The sequence below is a fragment of the Tupaia chinensis genome, unplaced genomic scaffold, assembly GCF_000334495.1.
Source record: "Tupaia chinensis unplaced genomic scaffold, TupChi_1.0 Scaffold000227_1, whole genome shotgun sequence".
Lineage (NCBI taxonomy): Eukaryota > Metazoa > Chordata > Mammalia > Scandentia > Tupaiidae > Tupaia > Tupaia belangeri.
In genome coordinates this window covers 569,578-592,665 of record NW_006159702.1, presented here as the reverse complement: position 1 = coordinate 592,665, position 23,088 = coordinate 569,578, and the positions used below count along the sequence as shown (strand labels likewise).

General features: G+C 44.8%; 1 protein-coding gene across 14 annotated transcripts in view; it reads right to left on the bottom strand.

The window, feature by feature from the left end:
• Positions 1 to 23,088, bottom strand: part of MTSS1 (MTSS I-BAR domain containing 1) — a 194,613-nt gene that overhangs the window by 12,918 nt on the left and 158,607 nt on the right. For 8 of the 14 annotated variants that reach the window (XM_006148024.2, XM_006148022.2, XM_006148027.2 and 5 more), the window contains 4 exons: positions 21,157 to 21,168; positions 6,766 to 6,923; positions 4,428 to 4,535; positions 2,657 to 2,754 (listed from right to left, as the gene is read on the bottom strand). In XM_006148024.2, the coding sequence (XP_006148086.1) occupies positions 2,657 to 2,754; positions 4,428 to 4,535; positions 6,766 to 6,923; positions 21,157 to 21,168 (376 nt within the window). The remainder of the gene's footprint in view (positions 1 to 2,656; positions 2,755 to 4,427; positions 4,536 to 6,765; positions 6,924 to 21,156; positions 21,169 to 23,088) is intronic. The other 6 variants (XM_006148025.2, XM_006148023.2, XM_027771652.1 and 3 more) reach the window with 1 other exon arrangement.

Genomic DNA, 23,088 nt, shown 5'->3' with positions numbered 1-23,088 from the left:
GGAGTGCGGGGGGGAGCCGCTGGACCGGGAGTCGCTGCTGTTGACACTGTTCAGGCTGCTGTAGGGACAAGCAGATGGGCAGCAGGCATGGCAGGCAGGGAAGGTGGTGGGCAGAGGAGGGCAGGAAACAGAACAGGGGCGGAGGAAAGAGCAGACATACTGTAATCAGCTCTCTGTCCCAGAGGAGCGGCACAAACCATCCAACATATCTTGAAAATACTCAAATCATTAAGCTAGAAAATAAAAGAGGCCAAAACAGAACTGAGACTCAGGTCTCTGATGGCACATGGCAGTCTTAGGATGGAGGTCTGTGTTTCTAAAAAGCTGAGTGTGAGACTAGCAGATGGCATAATGGTTGCATTGCTGAACTCCCACATAGTGGACCACAGTTCGAGTCTCAGACCTGGTGGCTTAAAACCCAAGCCAGACACGTGTGCATGCGTGCTCAAGATCCAAAGAGGAGAGGAGAGGAGAAGCGACTGTGTTGTGGCCATCCCCTGTGTGTGTGTGTGTGTGTGGGGGGGGGGGGTGTTGTGTTTGATTTCTCACTCTCTGTCTCTCTGGTGAGGGCATTCGCGCTATAGCAAAAATATCTCTCTTTAAAAAAAAAATTGAGTGCTACCCAACTCAGCTATGTCATCAACCACCAAAGCTGGGTGACCACTGTCAGTGCCATAAAAAGAGCTAGAGCTCAACGTATCAGCTCATTTGCTTGTAGAAACCATGACTTGGAACAAAATCCACCAAGGCTGTAGCATGTGCTGATGGGAATGTCCTGAGATGGGACCATCTGGGTCCAGGTGACCAAGATCAACCAGGTGACCAAGCAACCTCACTGATGGACTTCCCAAGGTCCTTTCATCCTCAGTGAGCCTGGTCAAGACCAAGGTAAAATATTGGGTCATCCGGAAAGTCATGATGTGTTTTTTCTTAAGAATTATTTTTATGGGAACCAGCAGTTAGCGTAATGGCTATGTCGCTGGACTCCGACGTAGTCGACCGTGGTTCGTGTCCCGGACCCAGTGGCTTAAAACTCACGCCGGGGGTGTGCGTGCGTGCCCAAGATCCCGAGAGGAGAATGGAGGAGAAGGGATTGCGGCGTGACCATCCCCCCTGGGGGGTGATTTCTCGCTTTCTGTCTCTATGTCTCTCTCTGTCTGTCTGGCGAGCGCATGCGCCCTACAGTGAAAATCTCTCAAAAAAAAAAAAAGAATTATTTTCATTTAACTTTATTTATTTATTTATTTATTTATTTATTTATTTAAATTCGATCAGAGAGAGACAGTGAGAGAGAGAGAAAGTGAGAAAACAAGCTGCCAGTCTGGGACTTGAACCATAGTCAGCCATGTGGGAGTCCAGCACCGTTAACCACCACGCCACCAGCCAGTCCCAAGTCATGATGCATTTTTGCATAGAAAAACACACCATGACTTTTCCAACAATTTAATACATTAGCCAATCAACTCAGTATGCTTGTGTGCATGTGTTTTACCTTCAATTAACCAAGCTGATGCTTTAATTAATGGTTTTATCTTGATCTCAGATGTCTTTCAGTTAAAAAGCCTGTAGGCCTGGCATAACAGCACACCTGGCAAAAGGCAAGCAGCTAGCAGTGCGTGAAGGCAATCAGTGCTAAGCTGTTTGCTTCCCAGGTAGAACAGTAAACAGGATGTTGAAAAAGGACACACGCCCTCTGGCTGTTCTGTCTGCATTCCACTTCTAGTTGTATGAAATGAGCTCTATACATAGAACAGTAACTCAGGTTAGGAAAAACAAAATTGAATGAGCACTGCTGACACAGCAAGGCACTTGTAGAAATATCTGACAGGACGAAAGAAGCAACCCAGCCCAGATGAGAAACTTTGTTGTTTCTGCTCCCACCCTGCAAGGAGATTCTGTTTTGCAAATTCTGGTAGCTAATAAGATAGTCACCAGGGGCCAGCAGGTGGCTTGGTGGTTAAGGCACTGGATTTCCAGATAGCCAATCCCTGGATGCCAGGGCTTTAAAATCACACCAGGCATGTGTGCATGAATGCCCGGGACCCCAGGAGGAGAATGGAGGAGAAGCGACTGCTGCATGGCTATCCTCCCAGGGAGTGATTTCCCTCTCTCTCTCTCTCTCTGGCAAGTGCACATACCATTTAGTAAAAAAAATGAAAATAAAAAACGTAATCTCATGAGATGGAAAATCCTATGCCAACTCCATATTGGGGCAGCCCCGTCCTTCAGGGCAGCCATGCAGTTTGAGTGCTGAACCTAGTGGCATGAGAAGCATGCCTGGTACAACAAGGGAGAGATGGAGGAGAAGAGCTTTCGGTGTGACCATTCCTTGTGGGTGGTGCTTTCTTCTCTCCCTCTCTCTGTCTCTGGTAAGTGCGCACACTCTCTAACAACAAAACAAAATTTAATGGGCAATCCCTACAGCATGCAACTGAAAGCAAGCTCGTATACACCCACTAGTCAAGGCGCTAAGTGGAGTTTTGTTTCTGACCCACAATGAATGCAAAGACTGAAGAGTGACACCAAAATCATCACAGTGCTCTATCTCCTGATTTCCTGTATAAAATGAGCCATGCCCAGAGAGTAGCTCTCCTGCGAACATTAGTACAAAGAGAGACAAGTCTTGAAAGCAAGACTGGTCCACAGCCTCACTTACCTGCAGACACTCGACTTCCTGGACATGGTGGTGCTGGGGGAAGAGGGTGGCGTCTGGTAAGACCAACTGTAATCAGAACCTTTCAAGTCCAAGATCACCTAAGGGGACAGAGCCGGCTGGGTAAGCGAGGTGCAGGGAAGGGAAACTAGCCATCAAGTCCTAACGCCCACCATAACATCAAAATGCTGCCACCGTGGTGGGGTTAGGGTGGGGGAATTTGAGGGGGAAAAAAAAGTTAAGTTTTCATTTTGTTTTGGTAATTAAAGAGCCACACTACCAATCCATCAATATCATACTCCTTTTTCTTTAGAACCATGAAACAGTCAAGAGAAAGACAGCGACTGAGATTTACAGTAACGATTAACAATTCATAAGGGCCCTTTACACTTAGGGCTAGAATTCAGAGGATTTACATCTTATAGCACTCGAAAGGCAGTAATGGTTTCAGGAATGATAGATCTTAAATTTTAACCACCTAATACTCATAGTCCCATGTGCCCTATTTGATCAGGACTAGAAATTCAAAAACCCGATAGAATCATGGGCAAGCCAATTCTTTCACAATTATGTCTTCATTTGTCTCCCTTGACAAAGAACCACTTGCGTGTAAGGGCCACTTTTCACTCACATTCAAATGGTGCTCAATAAATCTCTTCACAGAGCAAACTCACATATGCTGTGGTCTAGTTAAAAACAATTTCATGGCCTCGAAAGCACAAGCTCCCCAATGCGTCTTCTGAGCTGACTCTCCAAGGAGGCAGTAAGAATTGCAGCCAAAGGGCAAGAGCCAACATGTGACTCATCAGCCGGTCCCTCAAATATAGTTCTTTTCATTTGGGAGTATTAATGGCCCACGAACCAAATGAATAAAACATAAAAAAAGTCATCTTTTTCATAAGACAAAAGAGATTGCCAAGCATTACTTAATTAGAATGGAGAAATGGACAGTGGTTAACAATGACCACCCAAACCCACCACCGTCAGGTTTCTGGGAGAGATCGTCTCTAGAGGGTGGCTGAAGGCCATGGTTTACGAGCCTGCGCTCTAGAACTCGCCGGCTTGGTTCCATCACATACTCGGTAGGTGAACCTGGTTATGCAACTTCGTCTCTCTGTCTCAGCGCCCTCCTCTGTAAGATGGGCCTACCAGTGAGGACGAACTCAGGATGACCAATAGCAATGAGCTTGAAACAGTGCCTGATATACCATATAAACACAGCAGACTGGCTAGGAATGATGATTACCCTGGATTACCATGCCTAGGACATGATGAAAGAGGGATGTTAAGGCAAAAAATCTCTCAAAAAAAAAAAAAAAAAAAAAAGACATGTCAGTGTGCGCCAACTGAAAACACAAACTAAAAATATTGGGTCGTAGGAAACGTCATGATGCATTTTTTGCACAGAAAAATAAGTCATGACTTGCGACGACCCAGTGATTTAGATTACAATTTACTACATTAACAGGAATAAGGGTGCCATGGAGCATGACTGGTTGTCTAAATCGGGACTGACCTTCTACCCATCACAGAATGAAATGTTAAGAAAAGTACCAGCATTTTATTGATAAGTTCACAAAGCAAACTAAGAAAGCATTTTGTTTTTAAAGAAGTATTGTTCTTTCTAGTCTATTTCATTTCTTTATGAAATAAAATGATTTTTTTGAACATTAAAAACAAAAAAAGAGGGATGTGATCTAAGATGTGAGAAATGCCACTAGGAACGTTTTTCTCCTTGGTATGTTCCCCCGAGTGTGTGACCCACAATTCCTACCTGTTCGCTTGAGGAGGGCAGCTTGTGAGGGTCCATGGTCAGGCTTTTCAGGTCCTCTGATATGGTCTGAAGGTGGGTGATTTCCCCCAGCATTGAGATTTCTTCTTCCTAAAGGGAAGTGATTCAGACCATGATGGAGTGACTTAGTCCAGCTGGTTTTATTAGGGTCACTGTGTAGCCTTTCAGCTTTTCAGAAAAGGTGCCACGGGACTGGTAAATCTTCACTGAAAGCACTACACCCCTTTTCTTTTGGGAAATGGTAAAGAAAAAGACATCTGCCATGACCGTGGAGAGGCCTGTGTGCTGGGCAGTGTGAGCAAACACGTGGGCCTTCCATGCAGTGGAAGGAGGACGTCTACGCCTGCTGAGACTGTTCTAAAGGTCGCACAGCACAGCCCCTCCCACAGGCTGAGGCCTCCTCTGAAGGTGCTTCGCTTCAATAGCTGACACCATTTGGAGATATTTTGGTTCAGATCTTTATCACAGTCTGTGTGTGTGTTTTTTTTTTTTTTTTTTGGAGAGATTTTCACCGTAGGGCGCGTGCGCTCGCCAGACAGACAGAAAGAGACATAGAAACAGAAAGTGAGAAATCACCCCCCAGGGGGGATGGTCACGCCGCAATCCCTTCTCCTCCAGTCTCCTCTCGGGATCTTGGGCACGCACGCACACGCGCCCGGCATGAGTTTTAAGCCACCGGGTCTGGGACACGAACTGCGGTCGACTACGTGGGAGTCCAGCGACATAGCCATTACGCTAACTGCTGGTTCCCTCTGTGTGTGTTCAATAGAGGTTAACCATCCTCCTCCTACCTTCTTGTTTTGTTTTATCTCAGTCCCTCCCCCGCCCCCCCCACCACCACCAACTTAACAGACTGCAGCAGGGGCCTATGGAGGCAGTATCCCATTCACTTTACCAAAGTGCCAAGCTGGACCTGGGGGCCAGGCAAGCAGGACCCACAGAAATGTTCTACACTCGGAGAAACAACTCAGATACAGGCATTTTGCTAGGGCTGAGGGAAGTGAGCTGGTCCTTCTTACCGGCTTCAAGATGCCAGTAGCAGACGTTCTCCATTACGGCACACAAACTTACTTAAAAATTAAGTCTGGGGCTGGTCTTGCAACTTTGTGGATGAGGGAGCCAGATCCTCCATGGCCAACTACATCTCAAATCCTGGAGCTAGCAACTTGAAAAACATGCCAGGCGCATGTGCATGTGTGTTCCAAGCCCCATAGGGCTGGAGAAATGAGGGAGAAGGGGACTGTGGCATGACCATGCCCCTTTGGAGGGGCCTTTCTCTCTCTGTTGCTCTCTGGCAAATACATATGCCCTCTGAGAATTAATTAAAAACAAAATTAGGTCTGAATTAGTTCACTGAGACTGCTCTTATATTAATCTCATTACTTGGTGAAGTTCAGCTTAGCCAGTGAGTCTCAAATAACCTGAAGGGCTTATTTAAAACACAGATGGGGGACCAGTGGACAGTATAATGGTTATATTGCTGGGCTCCCACGTATTCGACCATGATTCGAGTCCTGGACCTGACAGCTTGAAGCACATGCTGAGTGCATGTACATGCATGCCCAAAACCCCAGAAGGAGAATGGAGAAGGGACAGTGGCATGGCCATTCTCACGGGGGGTGGTTTCTTGCTTTTTGTCTCTCCCTGTTTTTCCAATAAGCACACACACCCTAAAGCAAAAATCTCTCTTTAACACCAAACACATACACACACACACACAAACACACACAGATGAATAAGTTCCCAACTCAAGAGTTTTGGATTCAGTAAGTCTGGGATGGGCTGGAAAATTGCCATTTTTTTTTTAAAGAGAGATTTTTGCCATAAGGCATGTGTGCTTGCCAGAGAGACAGAAAGCAAGAAATCACCTCCCAGGGGAGATGGCCACACAATAGTCCCTTCTCTTCTCCCCTTGGGATTTTGGGCACACATGCACACACACATGCCCAGTGTGAGATTCAAGACATCAGGTTTGGGACTCGAACCACAGTCAATTATGTGAGAGTCCAGTAACATAACCATTACACTATCTGCTGGTCCTGAGAATTTGCATTTCTAATTAATTCCCAGCTGTTGCCGCGGATTTGGGCACCCACTTTGAGAACCACTCTGCTAGGCCTTCTTGACTAGGAGAGAAAGTAAAGTGGAACAGCCGGTGCTGAGAACTGTGAGCAAAGAGGGGGGCCAGCAGCACCTCGCAGACAAGCAAGCTCTGGTCTGTGGAAGTGATTTCTGACCGGCAGTAAGTTCTCGATGACTCAATGATAGATGGACAAAGAGGCCAGCAGTTGATGCCTTCTGGAGCCTTCCAGTGACTTACAATCACAGGCCGCAGCATGGAGATGAAGGTGCAGAATCGGCCACGTTCCTCGATCAGGGCCTTGCGGACTGCCTGCTTTTCTGTTTCTTCTAACAGGAGATACTTATCGTTGACGTCTTGGAGAGCACTGTCCAACTGAGGCTGGATGTCACCTCTCCCTGCAAACAAAACACAGCCCGAAGCGCGGCTTGCTGAAACTCCAGTTGCTGGAACAAATGCCCCTCCACCCTGGGGTCTTTGCTGCAGTCAAAACCACGGTTTTTCAGGACTTAAAGTGTTTGTACCGAAAAAGGATATAAGGTGAGTATTTTTGTAGGTCTGGCTGCTTCTAATTTCTAACACCCAAAGGGCACATTTATCCTGGCTTATTCATGACAAGGAAAATGTCCGGGTGTCACAACTTGCCTTCTTGCCTTGTGCAACCCCACAGAGCTTTCTGCCCGCAGAACCTGGGACGCACAGCCAGTCTTATTTTGTTTTAGAACATTTGGAAGAGACTAAGGGATGGCAGAACAAGATGAGGGCCTGTGGATTTTTCCCAAAATGGGCACAGACCGGCTTTTGTGGGTCAACTTCAGTCAAAGAGCCTGTGTTTGGGTAGAAGCTTCTGTTCCTGAAGACAAAGGTTGCAAGTGTCCACTCTACTGGCTCTGGGCGCCCTTAGGAATCCTTGGCAGTTAAAGTCCCTAGTGGAAAGTCCTGAATACTCTTCCCGTAAAACAAGTAACAAAATGACCTACAGTCAAGTCTCTGCTGGAGAAAAACTGAAGGTGAAATCTACTAAGACTGGCCCATGTTCTGGAATCATCTGGCCATGTCCACAGGTCCCAGTTACAGAGGCCACCATTTCCAGAGTTCAAGGCAGAGTGTTAACCTATCTTTTAGAGAGAGATTTTTTTGGCTATAGGCTGTGTGTGCTCAATGGAGACAGAGAGAGAGATAGAGAGACAGAAAGCAAGAAATCATCCCCCAGGAGGGATGGCCAAGCCGCAATTCCTTCTCCTACTTGTCTTCTATTCTCCTCTAGGGATTTTAGACACGCATGCACATGTGTCTGGCATGAGTCTGAAGCTGCTGGGTCCACAACTCGAACTGCAGTCAACTACATGGAAGTTCAGCAACGTAACTTACACCATCTGCTGGTCCCGAGGGTGTTAACCTTTTAAGCCAGTCCAGAGCATGCTCAGTAAGCTGTCTTTGTGAATAAAGTACCATTAGAACACAGCCATGTCCATTCATTTCCATAATGCCTGCACCTGCTCTGGCTGTAATGGCAGAGTGGCATGACAAAGACAGCAAGACTCTGAGAACAAGAACATCTGGCCCTTCGCACAAGTTTGCTGCACTAGTAATACACACGTGTGTATCTGTGTCTGAGAGCAGCAACTGCCAGTCTGACCTGTAGGTGGGGATGGTAGGGTGATCTCATGAGCTTTCACACTGGGCTTCCCAGGCGTGGGCTTCACCTTGTACCCAGACCAGAGAAAGAATTTCTACACTCCTGGGCAGGGTTTTGACCTTTCTTGACAAAGCCCTCGGTGAGATGCCAAATATATACACAGCTGTGCTCAATAAATATCTACTTAGTAGTGTTCATGTTTGTGCTAGACGGGGCCTTAGGGGTGGTCCAAGCCAACCTTCTCTTGTTTCAGTGGAGGTCAAGGCCTAGAGAGATTGAGAGACTTGTCCAAGGTCACAGAGAGAAAAGCACCAGCTAGGACAGAGACCACATAGCCCGACTCCCTGAACAGTGAATCTGGTTCCCGCGCCCCACTGCCTCAAGTCGAATAAACAGATTCCATCATGTCTCTTAGGAAGGGGCTGATCAGTTACCATCTACCTCTCTGATGAATGACATCGAGGACATGAAATGTAATGCATTTCACGGATCAAGAAGGAAATGCTCAGGGAAAATTGCTTTGGATGTAGAAATATACTCCATATTTTCTCTCAAAAGCAGATGACAAAGATTAATTTGGAGCAAGAGGTGATCAGGGTTAAAGAACCTCCCAATAGAAAAGGTTGTCAGATTTTAGCAAGGAAAAGTCACTCCTTGGGCAGGAAGTAAGTTCAAAGTTAGCACATAATGGGAAACCTGTATGTAGTCAAAGAACACCCTTGCAATGCCTCGGATGAGCAGTGAACACAGTAGGTATCACACGCACAATTTTGGGTATCTAACGCCTGCTCGTCGAGAGAGTGCAAATATAAGATGCGTACAGTAAGTAGTCACTGAGTCCATAGAGGACTTTATCCAACCACATCGTAAGAATGGCAGCTTGAGAAGTTTTAGCATATTTTCAAGGTGATCCGTGCACCCATTTTTCCATTTAGTTATCATCTATCCCTCAGGGTAATTCTCTACTGTCCATTCAGTTCCTTCCTTGAGGACATAGGAACTGTCCCACAAATTAACCTGGCCACCCCCCTCCCCCAGGGCCATTGGTTCTGTGTGTTCTGAGGGGACAGAACAGTGAAAGCTCTCCCCCATTCAACCTGGGGCTCTCCAGTGACGGGCACTAACTCTCAAGGACACCTAACCCCTGCGGCCCCTCACAGAGGGAAGGTGGGGCATCTCCAGCACAGAGAAATTATGGGTCTTCTCTTCTATTTTTAAAACTCTAGCTTCTTCATTTGTATCAGCCTATGCATAAGGTGTACATGATTCAAGCCAATGGGAAGGAACCTCCGAAATGCTGCAAACGCTCGCATTTTCTATGCAACCTATGAAACAGCGTGGCCTTGCTGGGTTAGGCCGTGTGGCTTAGGTCTGGTGACCTCCTTTAAGCCTTTCGACCTCTTCTATGATGTTCTAATAGCAAAACGGGAGGGCTGCAGACTGAGTCGGAACGTTCTTCACTTTGGTGAAGGAGGGTGGAAAGGAGTTGGGGTAGAAAATAGATTAAAATTCATGCTCTTAATCCAAACTAAAACTTGTGTCAAAATCAGAGCTTGGATGTGCTCTGAGTACAGCAGTGATTTTAAAAAAAATAACAGTCTATGATTAGAAGTTGAGAAAATTTGTATCTTCCTTTCACAAGTTATAAGGCACATGTCTATCTGAATTAATAACACTGACTTTAAGAAATATATCCAGGAAAGAAAAAAGGGAAGAGAATAAAATATTATTTAATTTGGTAAGTATAACTTTAAATGATTACAGCAAAGTTATTTAAAATATGTATTATGTTATAATTAAAGGACTTTCAAATTGTAGTATTCTAAAATAAGTATAATCTGTAAAGATTGCTCTAATTACAGTGAGAACAATTCCATTCAGGATATATCATAACCTAAAAGCACGATGTTTATTTCTTAAATTTAGTAATACAATATGTAATTACTGAAAAAAACATTGTGAGCCAGCCATGGTGGCTCAGGCAACAGGATGCTGTGTGGATAGTGAAGCCACATGGAAGGCCCGGGTTCAGATCTCTGGGTGACCTGAACACACTAGCTGTGCCTGCATGGCCTATGGTCCTGGCTGGCTGGGAGGCAGGCAGGGATGACTGTGGCATGGAGAGACCCTGTCAAGGGTACCTTTCTCTCTCATGAAAGAAAATCAACAAACTTAAAAATAAAAATCTGGGCTGGCTCCATGGCACAGCAGTAATTTCTTTCTTTTTTTTTTTTTTTTTTGGAGGTTTTTTTGTTTGTTTTTGCTATAGGGCGTATGCACTTGCCAGAGAGAGACACAGAAAGTGAGAAATCACCCTCAGGGGGGATGGCCACACCACAATCCCTTCTCCTCCATCCTCCTCTCGGGATCTTGGGCACACATGCACATGACCCCAGCATGAGTTTAAGCCACCAGGTCAGGGACTCGAACCACGGCTGACTACGTGGGAGTCCAGCAACACAGCCATTACGCCAACTGCCAGTCCCATCACAGCAGTAATGTACAATTCAAAGAGAAGCCAGATCCTATAGGGTGAGCACAGTTCAGCTCCCCAGCCAGGTCAGCCCGAAACACCCAGCACATTCACGAGTGTCCACAATCTAACGGGCTGGAAGACTAGAAGAAGGGGGTCACAGCACGACCAGACCCTATGGACAGTGCTCCTCTCACTCTTTCACTGTTATGTGCACACACGTGCTGAATTATGAATTTTTTAAAAAGTGAGGAGATGCCATTTAAAAAAAAAAGCCATGGAAAAAATTATTTCATGTCCCAGTTGAAGGTTTAAGGCCCACAAACACAGAGTTGTGTTAGCACTGATTAACATATACCAAGCTCATCCAAATCACTCCCATCGGTCAGCTCTGTTAGGAAATTCGTCACTGACCCCTTAAGTACAGGTCCTGGCCATTCTAACTCCCACACAGACTTGACTCCATCCTTTAGTTTCACCTGTGCTACCTCCGTTCTCATTGGGCCTTCTGGATCTCTCATTTGGACAACTTCAACATCCCACCCAAGTGCAAATAGACAAGCTCACCCTGAGTGGCCCCAATTACTTTAAAAATGCAACCTTCATCATTCTTTTTCTTTTATTTTACAGCTATGTGTACACACACACATGCACATAGAGTTTTTACTTTTTTTAAGAGATTTTTGCTGTCTCTCTGTTTCTGGAGAGACAGAAAGTGAGAAATCACTCCCCGGCCCCAAAAGGGGGGTAGATGACCACACCACTCTTCTCTTGGGATTTTGGGCATGCATGCACATGCTCCTAGCGTGATTTTCAAACCTCTGTGTCTGGGACTCGAACCACAGTCGACCATGTGGGAGTCTACCAATGTAACCATTATACCATCTGCTGGTCCCACACATACAGTTTTTTTCACTGCCAAAGAGCACACATGCTTGCGAGAGCAGAGAAAGGGGTAAAGTATTCCTAATGGGGCATGGTCATGCTGCAACCTTTTCTCCATCCCATCAGGATTTTTGGGCATGAATGCACCCACACCCGGTGTGTCTTCCAAGCCTCTAAGACTGGGACTCAAACCGCAGTTGGCCATGTGGGGATCTGGTGTCCTCATCCAGCAGGCTCCTGAGCCAGCCCATTATTACTCCTTTTGAATAGCTCCTGTTGCACTCATGAGAAGTCCAATGTCTGTAGCATGGCCTACTTTGAAAGGCACATGAGGGTCACTGCTGGTCTACCTTGTAATCTCTGTCTTCTTGGGGACTGTCCTCTTTTGCCTTTCTTTCTTTCTTTCTTTCTTTTTTTTTTGGAGAGGTTTTTGCTAGAGGGCATGTGTACTCACTAGAAAGACAGAGACAGACAGAGAGACAGGAAGTGAGAAATCACCCCCCCAGGGGGGATGGCCACACCGCAATCCCTTCTCCTCCATTCTCCTCTCGGGATCTTGGGCACACATACACACGCACCCAGCGTGAGTTCCAGCCACTGGGTCCGGGACTCGAACCGCGGAGTTCAGCAACATAGCCATGACGCTAACTGCTGGTCCCCTCTTTTGCCTTTCATTCCTACAGGGGTTGTGCTCCATCCTATTTTCACCTCACCCTCTTTCTTCCCTACCTGTCTAAGTCACATTCATCCTGCAGGTACCTATTAATTCTTGATTCTTCAGGGAAGCTCTCTGTGAACTCTCTCCCCAGATCAAGGTTCTCTTTCTTCATCTCAAAACCTCCTTATACTTCTCCTTCGTGGCACTCCCCCTAGCTAGAATTCATCTTTATTTCTCTACATATTTGAGGGATGTCAACCCCCCCACTGATCAGGACGCCCAAGATACAGATGCCATGGATGTTTTGCTCTGTACTGTGTCTTCTTGCTCAGCACCCTGGCCTGGAAGACAGCAGGTATTCAAATATTTGCAAGTGAATGAGGCATTGATAGAAGAGCCTGACCTGGGTTTGTTTACTGATCTCTACCATCATGCCCTTAAATGGCCTAATGCTTCAGAACTAGCAAATTCCAGCACTGCCAAGCAGCCAAAGGAAGGGAAGGCTTTCCAGACAACATTCCTGAGCAAAGAATTGCTTTTGGCCTTTTCCATAAAATTAAAGTCATCCTGAGTCTTGAGAATTTCTTGTCCACTGCCAGTTTCCATGCTCAATCGTATTCCTTCTGAGGAATTCTGACAAAAAGCAGCCAAAAGCTCACTCCTGGCCATGGAAAATCATATGATTATTCTCTTTGTGGAAAATAATCCTGGAGCAAAACACTATGAGTGGCACCGTGTCATGGGCCAAAGCAGCACCCATAAAGGAGGAAGGAATTGTTTTAATTAAGTCAAGAGAACTTACAATGCTGTCTGGAATAAAATGAAGATTCCATTTCGACTTCTCAGCATTTACACTTTATTTTTTTAAATCTCTGCATAAACATTAAAAGCAAGAATTAATGCCTCCTTTCAGCAGGTGGGGAGACAGAGACTCGGGAGATCAAGCAGCTTGCACAGGGACCAGCACTGAGCTGAAATCCTACACACAGCTGAAATTATGTCTGGAATCAAACACAGCTAAAATCCCACCCTAGGTCTTCCTCATTCGGCAAGCCTATAGGCTTGCTTTCTTTCTGTTTTTCTTTTATTTAGGTTTTGGCCATAGGGCATGTGTGCATGCTAGAGAGAGACCAAGAGAGACAGAGAAAGAGGGAAAGTGAGAAATCACCCTCAGGGAGGATAGGATGGCCATGCTATAACCCCTTCTCCTTCTTTCTCTTCTCAGGATTTTGGGCACACACGCACATGCATCTGGCATAATTTTCAAGTCGCTGGGTCTGGGACTCAAACTGTGGTTGGCCATGTGGAAATCCAGCACCTTAACCACTATGCCACCTGCTGGCCCCAACCCATAATCTTTGTACTCCTGCTCACAGCAAACACAAATGCTGGCAACATATCACAAGGAGTTAAACATTCTTCATAGGAATAGCCTGATCAAAAAACCAAGGTACATGTGATTAGCGTAATTGGGCACCACCGGGCTCTTCATCCATGCTTTGCAGTCCAAAGTGTGCCAAGGTGGGTTTCGACGCTGAACCAAGCCAGAAGCCCTGGGGCAAAGAGCTCACCAGTGAGGAAGAACCAATCCAGGATACCCTGGGCCAATGTGGCTGTCAGGAGTTAGCAAACACCCACAGTCATTTCTTTCTTCTGAGACAGATATATGGGGAAACCATTAGAATTCAGCAAAATGACTTCCATATGACCCTGACACACACACAAATACTGTATTTCATTCTAAGATGGCCACTTTTCACATTTTACACCCCACAAATCAGGATGTGTCTTACAAGCAATGGCATGTCATAGCTTCACAGGCAGCTTTTTCAGTTGTCCTGAAACTAATGATGCATCTAAAGATCAATGGCATCCCAGAGTCAACAAAATATGGGGTATAAACATTGAAAGAGACACGCAAGGGGACCTGGGAGATTAGAATTTAGAAAAACATTTCCTTTTCTCCCCAAAAGGAGGCTATCCTTAATATCTCTCAGTAAGTCATCTGCTACTCTTAATACCCCAAAGCAGTTTTTAATTAATTCCCCAAAGGAAAACCAGAAATCAAAAGAAAGAGATTTAATCAGATAAAACTGAATGCTTTTAAGCTTTAAAATTTGTCAAGCTTCTGTTACTTTTCTAACCTACCGTGCCTCAGTTTCCTTTATCTATGAGCTGTACACCTAGTCTCTAGCTCACATGGCTGACGTGAGAGCAGATGCACTCATCGCTATGAGGCGTTTAGAACAATGCCCGGCACATGGTGAGCACTCGGTGAGTGTCAGGTGCCATGAGCTGCTGCCATGGTAGCTCTGAAGTTGTCCTTTTAAGTTGGGCACCTCAGCAGGGGCAGGAGGCAGTGTAGGGTAGGTTTCATAAAGAGTAAACTTTCAGCCAAGGTCCTCTTAGATGTGAACAAATGCAAAAGGTCCCATAATTCCTTCCTTACAGTGAGAGTCCCACATCATGAGGCTCCACTGGTCTCTGGATATCTTTTGATCAAAAGATAAGAGGAGGCAGCACAGAGAACCACCAGAAAATGACCCAGGTTGACCTGCAGCTCAACACTGGAAAAGTCTCAAACAGAAAATCCTCACCTCTTGGAGAAGCATTTTCCCCTGTGGTTAAAGAAATGCTCTGCCATCCGCCATCTTGTTACCCAATCCAGAAGCCTGCCGCCGGCTTCCACTCCTCCATCTGTTACTTACATTTCCCCTAAATAGCTCTTGAATCTATCTACCTCTCTCTATTCCTAAGGCCACTTTCCTAAGATCAGCCATTGCCATCTCTTGTCTGGATAATTGCCACTTGCTGACTGGGTATTCAGCCTGGGTTACAGTCTAATCAAATATGCACTGTGGAATTTTCTAGAAGCCACAAGGAGTCTTCAAAAGCTCCACCAGCGTTCTGAAAGTCAAGTCATTAACAAGTTAATAAGGCCATCCCCACATGTGTAAGGTCTCAAATCCAGAATGCTTTTCTGTCTCCTCTCAGCACAGGAAAATCATATCCTTTTTTTTTTAAAAAAAAGTATTTATTTAATTCCATTTGTTATTATTTTTTAATCTGACGAGAGAGAGAAAGAGAGAGAGAGAAAGGAAAAGGAGAGAACAAGCTGCCACATCTGGGACTCAAACTGTGGTTGGCCATGTGGGAATCCAGCACCATTAACCACCATGCCACCTGGAAGCCCGGGAAAATCATGTTCTTAATGAAGCCAGCTTCTATGTCTCACCTGACATCCTTCCCATACCTGACACCTTTCCTCCACTCCCCAGTTAACAAAAGTAACGCCCTCCCAGGGTGGCCATTCTCACTTACATACTCCAGAGGCACATGGCTCTCACCTTCAGGTGGCATCTCCAGCCTCTAGCACAGGATGTGACACCTCACGGTCCCGGCCAATACTAAATGAAGGAAACAGCCATGAAAGCTGTCTCCAGCTTCTAGCCACAACGCTTTTCTTCCTTCTGAAATATTCGCTCACCTCTTATCCACCCTTCCTTCCTCTATCAATACTCCCAATTCAACTTTAAAGAGTCCGTTCTTCCTCTTAAAACCTCCAACTCCCCTTAAGAGAAACGCAGTCTCCCTCTCCCTACACACAGAGCACTGTCTTCATAATGAACTGGACTGTTTACATTGCTCTGTCATGGCTGTCTGTAAGAAGTGAGACTATTACAGTATAATTACATTTATTTTTATATACATATATTTGGTCTTTGTCCCAGTTTTTACCAGATACCTTTGTGGACAGAAGTCTGACTACTTTTCCTATTTTCCAAAATATTTTCAAAAGGGACTGAGGAAGTCATGCCCACAAACATTAACAGGCCGATTATTTTCTATTAGCAGGATTCTTCCTCCCTCCTGCCCCTGCCATAGTATCTTTGAGATGTATATTTCAATCAGTTACAGTATATTCTTGTGCTTATCTCTTCCCAAGACACAGAACTTCCCTTTTCCTTGAGATGTAGATTAAGGCTTCCTTTAACTAATCTCTTCCCAAAACACAGATCTTCCCTTCCAATCACCAACCTAAGAATTGTGAAACCCACCTATAACCTACAAGCCCTGTTTCTACATGTCCCACCTTTTTGGGTCAGACCAATGGAAATTCTTTTCATTAAATGTTGTCTGTCAATCTCAAAAACAAATAAAAGGAACCTCTGTACATGATCACCCCGAGAAATGCATGTATGCCTCTTTTCCAGGCCTAGGTCACTCACATTTGGCTTTGAAATAAACCGCATTAATTATTCATTTTACAGTTGGTTATCCTCCCCCCCACCCCAACCCCCCCACACACACACACCTTCAAAAATTCGTGGAATTTCCCAAGTGACAGGAGTGTCTTTGTTATGCTAATAACGTGACTCATCTGTGCCCCTCATCATGGCCCAGATAGTCCCAGGATGGAGGTGCTGGTAGCTAGAAAAAATGAATACTTGAATAGAGGGTTGGAACTTTCAGGCTCAACCTGACCTCCAGGAGTAGAGAAGGGCTAGAGTTGGAATCAGTCACCAATGGCCTATGAGGTCATCAATCAAGCCTTTACAAAAATCTCTTGATTAACTAGGCTTGGAGATCTTCCCGGTGGGTGGCTGTATTAATGGTGGGGTTGTATGCCTGGAGAGAGCACGGAAACACTGTGCCTAGGCTCCAGCCCCCCTCGACACCCCATGTACTTCTCACCTGGTCTGTTCATGTATTTTGTACAATTAACTGGTCATTTTAAGCATAATGTGTTCCTGTATTCAGCGAGTTATTCTAGGGAATTATTGAATTTGGAGGGAGGGCCCTAGGAAACCGTAAATTTGTGATTGGCTGGGCAGAAGTGAGGTAAGCGTGGGGATCCCATTTGTTGGCTGGTGAGAGAGTGGAGGCAGCCTTGGTGGAACTGAGTTCTTAACTATGGGGTCTCTGTGCTAAGTCCAGGTAGTGAGTATGAGAACTGAATTGAATTGTAGGACACCCAATTAGTGTCTGAGAACTGATGTTAGAACCCTTTGCCATTCTGGGGACAACCAAGGGCACAGACTACCATAGCTCCCTTAGCAACTAACAGAGTAGCACAGAAGAGGCCCACATATCTATTTCCTGAATGAATGGTCAAACCAGCGAACTAATGAATGAGCTTGCTTGCTTCAGAGGACTCATCTGAAGTAGCTAAGAATGGTTATGAACAAGAATAGCACCAGAGGTGAACCAATTAGCCCTGTGAAAACCAGCAAGGGCTTATCTTAATGGGATGCAACTCAAGACAGGCAGTAACTGCTCCCTTGCCCTGCCATTCAGTCACACTCTGCACCATCCACTTAGTGCTCTCTAGGGAGAGTAAAACCATATTATGCAAGGAATCAATATTGCAAGCATCATCCTTTTAATTCTCTGCTGTTTTGTATCTGGTCAAAATTAATGCTGGGAAAAGCCCTTGGCTCCCGTTGCACCCCTCACTGTGAATCTCTCCCCCTGGCTCTGAAGGCAGTCATAGGGAAGCCAGGTGCAGTGCACCTTGATACCAGTGTCATTGTGGGACATTCCAGAGTGTTAATTTTGGTTTCCAGGACCAGGGTCATGGGCAAGGCACCGAGTGAGCTGTGTCAATGCATGGCTGTTGCAGAGACCAGCTTTGCAAAGGAAGAGTTCACAGCTTGGGGCCTCTGGTGGAGAAACTGTCTGGCTTGTTTTTATCTAGAATCCTGGGCTGGGAAATACAGCGAATGGATATGCCAGCTCCAAGGACAACACACTTTCAGCTGAAATGCAACATCCCTTCGCAGGAGCTTTTGCTGAGTTCAAGTGTCTCTACTGTTCAGGTCAGGGACAGTGTCTGATCACCACTGATGTAACAGGTAAAATTCCATGGCCCTTGATTTTTCCCAGGTGGAAGGAGTCTGGCTGGCCTGTGTTCTGAGTTACTCAGCAGCCAGTGCAGGACCTGGGTGGAACCACCCCCCAGGCTGTTCCTTGGCTTGCTCCCCTACTCCTCTGACTTCCCCCGAGGGGGGCTCCCAGGACTGTCTCTCTTCAAAACTCAAAGGCTAGTGGTTGGAGGGGATTTAGACACATTGAAATTTTGCCACTGAGGCAGAGCAGACAACCCAGTGTTTGCAGGCTCAGGTCACCCTGCTGGCCTTGCACACATAGAAGAAATGTCCACATGGAGAAGTGCATGCTCCAATGTGGTTGAAGGCTGCATAAACGCTATGCACAAAGGAGTCAACGTGGCACAGGAGTTTCCCAAGAAATGAAGGACAATGCAGGGAGTTTTGTCCCAGTTTGGATCTGATCAGAATTGAGACCCAGCGATAGAACCACCCTGGAGAAGTGAGGATAGGGGGTGCTGCCTGGGAAGTTAGAGGCTGGATAGTTGGGTAGTTGAAGTTCTGCTATCCCTACAGTCTACACCTGGAGGGACCAGCAGCTCTGCCCAGGCTGTCCCTAGGGTAGCCCAACCACTGCCTCTCGGATTTCCCCTCGCCTGCGGCTCCCCTTTCCCACTGTTTCTGGTGCTCTTGTCCAAATGGTGTCAGCTGCTTCCTGGCTCTCTGTCCCTTCTGCCCTGAATACCCTGAGCCTCATCTCATTCTTCGTCAAATGACCCCTTTTCATCTTCCACATTATCATGATGTCACCCGGAAGCTTAGCTCAGTTCCTTCCCCTTTGTCCTCTTGCTACTTTTATTTATTTTCATCGCAGCACCAAGCATAAACTAATTGGTTTGCTTCCACAGGAGGGACTAAGCTCCTGGCTCAACACATTTTTAGCAAGTTGTAAATTCCTTCCATTGCAGAGGTCTCTGGCGATTGCATATGTAGGGACCTGGGGTTCAAGGTCAATAGTCTTAACTAGAACAAAGGAGAGTTCCATGGGCTTCAAAAAGTTCATGAACAAATGGAATTAGGTTGGAGTTTATTTTGTTGTGAATAAAATGGAAGTCCATGCATAGTCTTTGCATAATACTCATTGTACACAAACTTTATTTTAAAAAAAAGAATTATCTACTAAATTTTATTATTATATTTTATTAAATTTTATTATTATTATTTTAACTTGCTATAGGGCTTGTATATTCACCAAAGAGAGACAAGGAGAGAGGGAAAGTGAGAAAGCAAGCTGCCAGGTCTAGGACTCAAACTGTGGCCCGCCATGGGAGAGTCCAAAGTCCTAACCACCATACCACCTTTGGCCCCTGTACATAAACTTTTTGAAGGCCCAGTATATGTAATTTTTTTTCTTCTTGTTACATCAGAATGTTTTAATTATCATGAAACTTTGTTAAAATACAGATTTCCAGGTTCAAAATGAATTAAGACTTGTTAAAAAAAATGTATGAGTGCTTCGAACCATACAAATCCGCTGTGTCTTTATATACAAATTCACTGTGATTAATAAATATGTCACTGCAGCTTAGCTCTATGAACCAGTCCCTGCAAAAGAAGAGAGCTAAAGGAGCTGCGAAGACTTCTCTTTGACTAAGATGAGCAGCATCTTCACGAGTTACAAAGTCACAGGCTAGGTGGTTTCTTCAGTCATTCCAAACCCACTTTTCATCATTTCAAATAAAATGTTCTATGTAGTCCATGGCTGCCGCATGCCAGGCTCACAACAAAGGTGGTGATAAAGCCAGGGAGCCAAGGGACTGTCATCAAAAAGCTACATGGCATATTTCATAGAGATGGCCTTTGGAAGCATCTACCATGACATGTCCAGGGAAAGCAAATCCACAGACAGAAAGCAGATGTGTGACTGTCAGGGGCTGGGGGTTGGGGAGTGCAGGCATGGGGTATCTATCTTTTTAGGGTGATGAAAAGTTATAAAATTAGATGGTGGTGACAGTTATGCACACAATATTCTGAATGTGTTAAAGGCCACCAAAGGTACACTTGAAAATAATGAGTTTTATGTTATGTGAATTTTCCCTCAGTTGGCCAAACAGCAACCATGTCTTACCTTCCTTCCAAAGGTTTGCTAAAAACTGTGCAAGTTGTTTCCTAATCTAGATATTGAGAACTGGAAAGGACTGCCATTTTTAAAGTTGGGAAATGACCTTTCAACATCACCACAAGGGGAAGCACAGGCAGAACTGTGTCCCCCCAAACAACGGACCCCTCCTGACCCTACCTGTTAAAGGATTGGATTTGTTGGCAATGACAGAATCTAGCTCAAAAGCCTTTTTTGGGAGCTGTTCAGTAAATGCTCAGAGAACACTTGAGCACACTTAGGCAAGATCAACCACATAGACACCTCACAGATAGACCTTCCCAAGACAAAGGGACAGTCACAGGACTCCAAAAGCCACTTGAAGTTTTAGTAGCATAATCACCCATAGGATACATTTCAATATTTAATCAAAAGGAAGCCTTCTGAGTTTTTAATTTGAAGATCTGATATCTTTGAAATGAAACATTTCACAAATTCCACTGAAATGAGAAATACTTTATGCCCCCCCCCCTTTTTTTTTTTTTAATGAATGATTGGTTTTGGAAAGTTCTCTTGCCCTGGGAGAACAAAGTTAAAGAAAGTTTGCAAGCTTAACATAACAGATCTGATTAGGGAATTATTTAGTGTAGCTCTGTATGTTTTGTTCGTGGTATACACACACACACACACATATATAGTCAGCTATATATGTGTGTATAAAAACATTTATTTCCTGTGGAAAGAAGGGTTTAACTCACTCTGAATTTCCTTTTTCCATGATTCTAACACTGAATTTATGGTGATGCAAAGCTCATAGAATGTTGTGCTAACACTTTAAATGGCTGAACATCCAAGAAAGAAAATGATTAAAACACACACACACACACACACAATTTTCTTAAAGTTACAGAAAAGTAAGTGGGCACAATGGATTGTTCTGAGCTGGGAGGAAAACTTGGGCAACTTAGCACAGGTCCAGACACTCACGGAAAGCCCACAGAAAGGACCACACCGTGACCAGCCACCAGAGATTTGGGATGGTAGACTTACCGAGAGCGTCCACTGGCGGGGGGTGCACGGTGAGAAAGTGCAGGATACACAATTGACACAAAAAGGAAAATAATACAGTCAAATTGGTATCCGAGCTGCAGCAGCCTTACCTTTCTTTCATGTTTCACAGTCAGTCCACTGCCTGCCATCAAATTTTATATTAGGGTGATTCCACCCACACCCAGCAGTTTCCCTCTCCAGCCCTGCTAAGAGTCTTTTCTTCTCATCTAAATGGAAATCTGCCTCTTTACTAATTATCACCCTGGAGAATTCTACAAGGATTTTTAAAAAGAGAGATGAAGACTATATACCCAGAAGAAACCAATTCTGATGCCTTAGTAAGAAAAAAAATCCTTTCAAGTATAATTTAGCATAACTCGAAAAATATCTAAGGAATCCTAGGAAACAAAGTTGGGAAGAAATGAACCTTTTTTTTTTTTTTTTTTAATGAAAGAACTTTTTTTTTTTTAAAAAGAGATTTTATTTACTTCACATGAGTTTTGCCAGAGAGAGGGAGAGTTAGAAAGCAAGCTATCAGGTCAAGGACTCAAACCGTGATAGCCCATGTGGGAATTCCAGCGCCTTAATCACCACACCACGTGCTGGTCCCTGAACAAAAGAACTTTTAAAACTTTAGTATCACAGCAAGCACGTCACTAGCGTGGAGCTCTGAGTCTGTATATTATACTTATACTATTGGCTTTCAGTCTCTGTACAAAATGGCAGATTTAACTAATTAATGTCAGCTTGATAGTTAAAAAATTATACTGTTCCAGTTCTGTTTCAAAGAAAGTCCCTGATAAACTTTTAGTAGGTGGAAGACTTTGCCATCATTAGTTTTAAAATTTAAATGATTCATATGGGAGTGAGTTAAATGAGATACAAGGCAGCTAACTAGGTATGGTAAAGTGGCAAAAGTAGATTCGCTACTGAAAATCTCTCCTGTTTTTCATCCTCACTCCTTGCCCCAGATGGGTCATGGCCACCTTCAGGACTCCCAAGGCAATGGGCTGACAATGAGGCAGGAAGGGGCTCAAGAGAGATCCTTCTGAGAGCAGGGCTATTGGGTCGGCTCCAGACCATTTCCCCAGCTTCCTGGTACCTCTGCCTACCTCCTGTCAACAAGGCTGCCTCCACCCCATGCCTTGGACCTTGTGCACCAGAGCAGAGATTCTCTGACAGTGGGGATCATCTCTCCAGCCCCAGGTCCCGCCTCATCTGTATTCCTGTACTCCTAGTGGGCATCCTACCACCCTGCCTTCAGTAAGAACAGGCACATTCACCAGGCTGGAGCACATGCCTGGTTACTTCCAGATGATATTGAGCTCAAACCTAACAGCAGACAACACATTTTTTTCTGTGATGAAAAAATTTAAATAACAGTTATTAAATGGTGGAAAAGTCATGATGCATTTTTGCACAGAAAAATACATCATGACTTTTCCACCAACCTTAGAGATTACAAATTACTTCTCTCTATAGTAAAAAAAGATCAAAAGAGAATGCGATAAAATGTGGATGTACAGAGTAAGAAGTAAGGTAAATGAGTTGCTCAGAAAAATCACCTCCCATATGCATATGCCCGTACCAAAGGTGGTGCTACCACCATACCTACATGCAGGAGGCATTTGAAACTTGGAAAAGGAGATTCAGAAGAATTTCTAGCTGATCAAAGATCACAGTCTTTGAAAAAACGCATGGCAGAAAGCTGCCTGATAAAAATCTGAAACGTGAAAAGGGAAGCGATTTTGTGGCTGCTAAGATCAGATTCAGTTCTATAAGGACACACACACACAAATGAATCTCAGCTCTATCCACCCTAAGACATGGTGTAAGTCTCTAAAGAAACATATGAACACTTTCGTAAGCCAAGAGTCCAGGAACCTGGCACTTGAAGGAGATGAAGCAGATGCCTCGAGAGTTTTTCTAGCA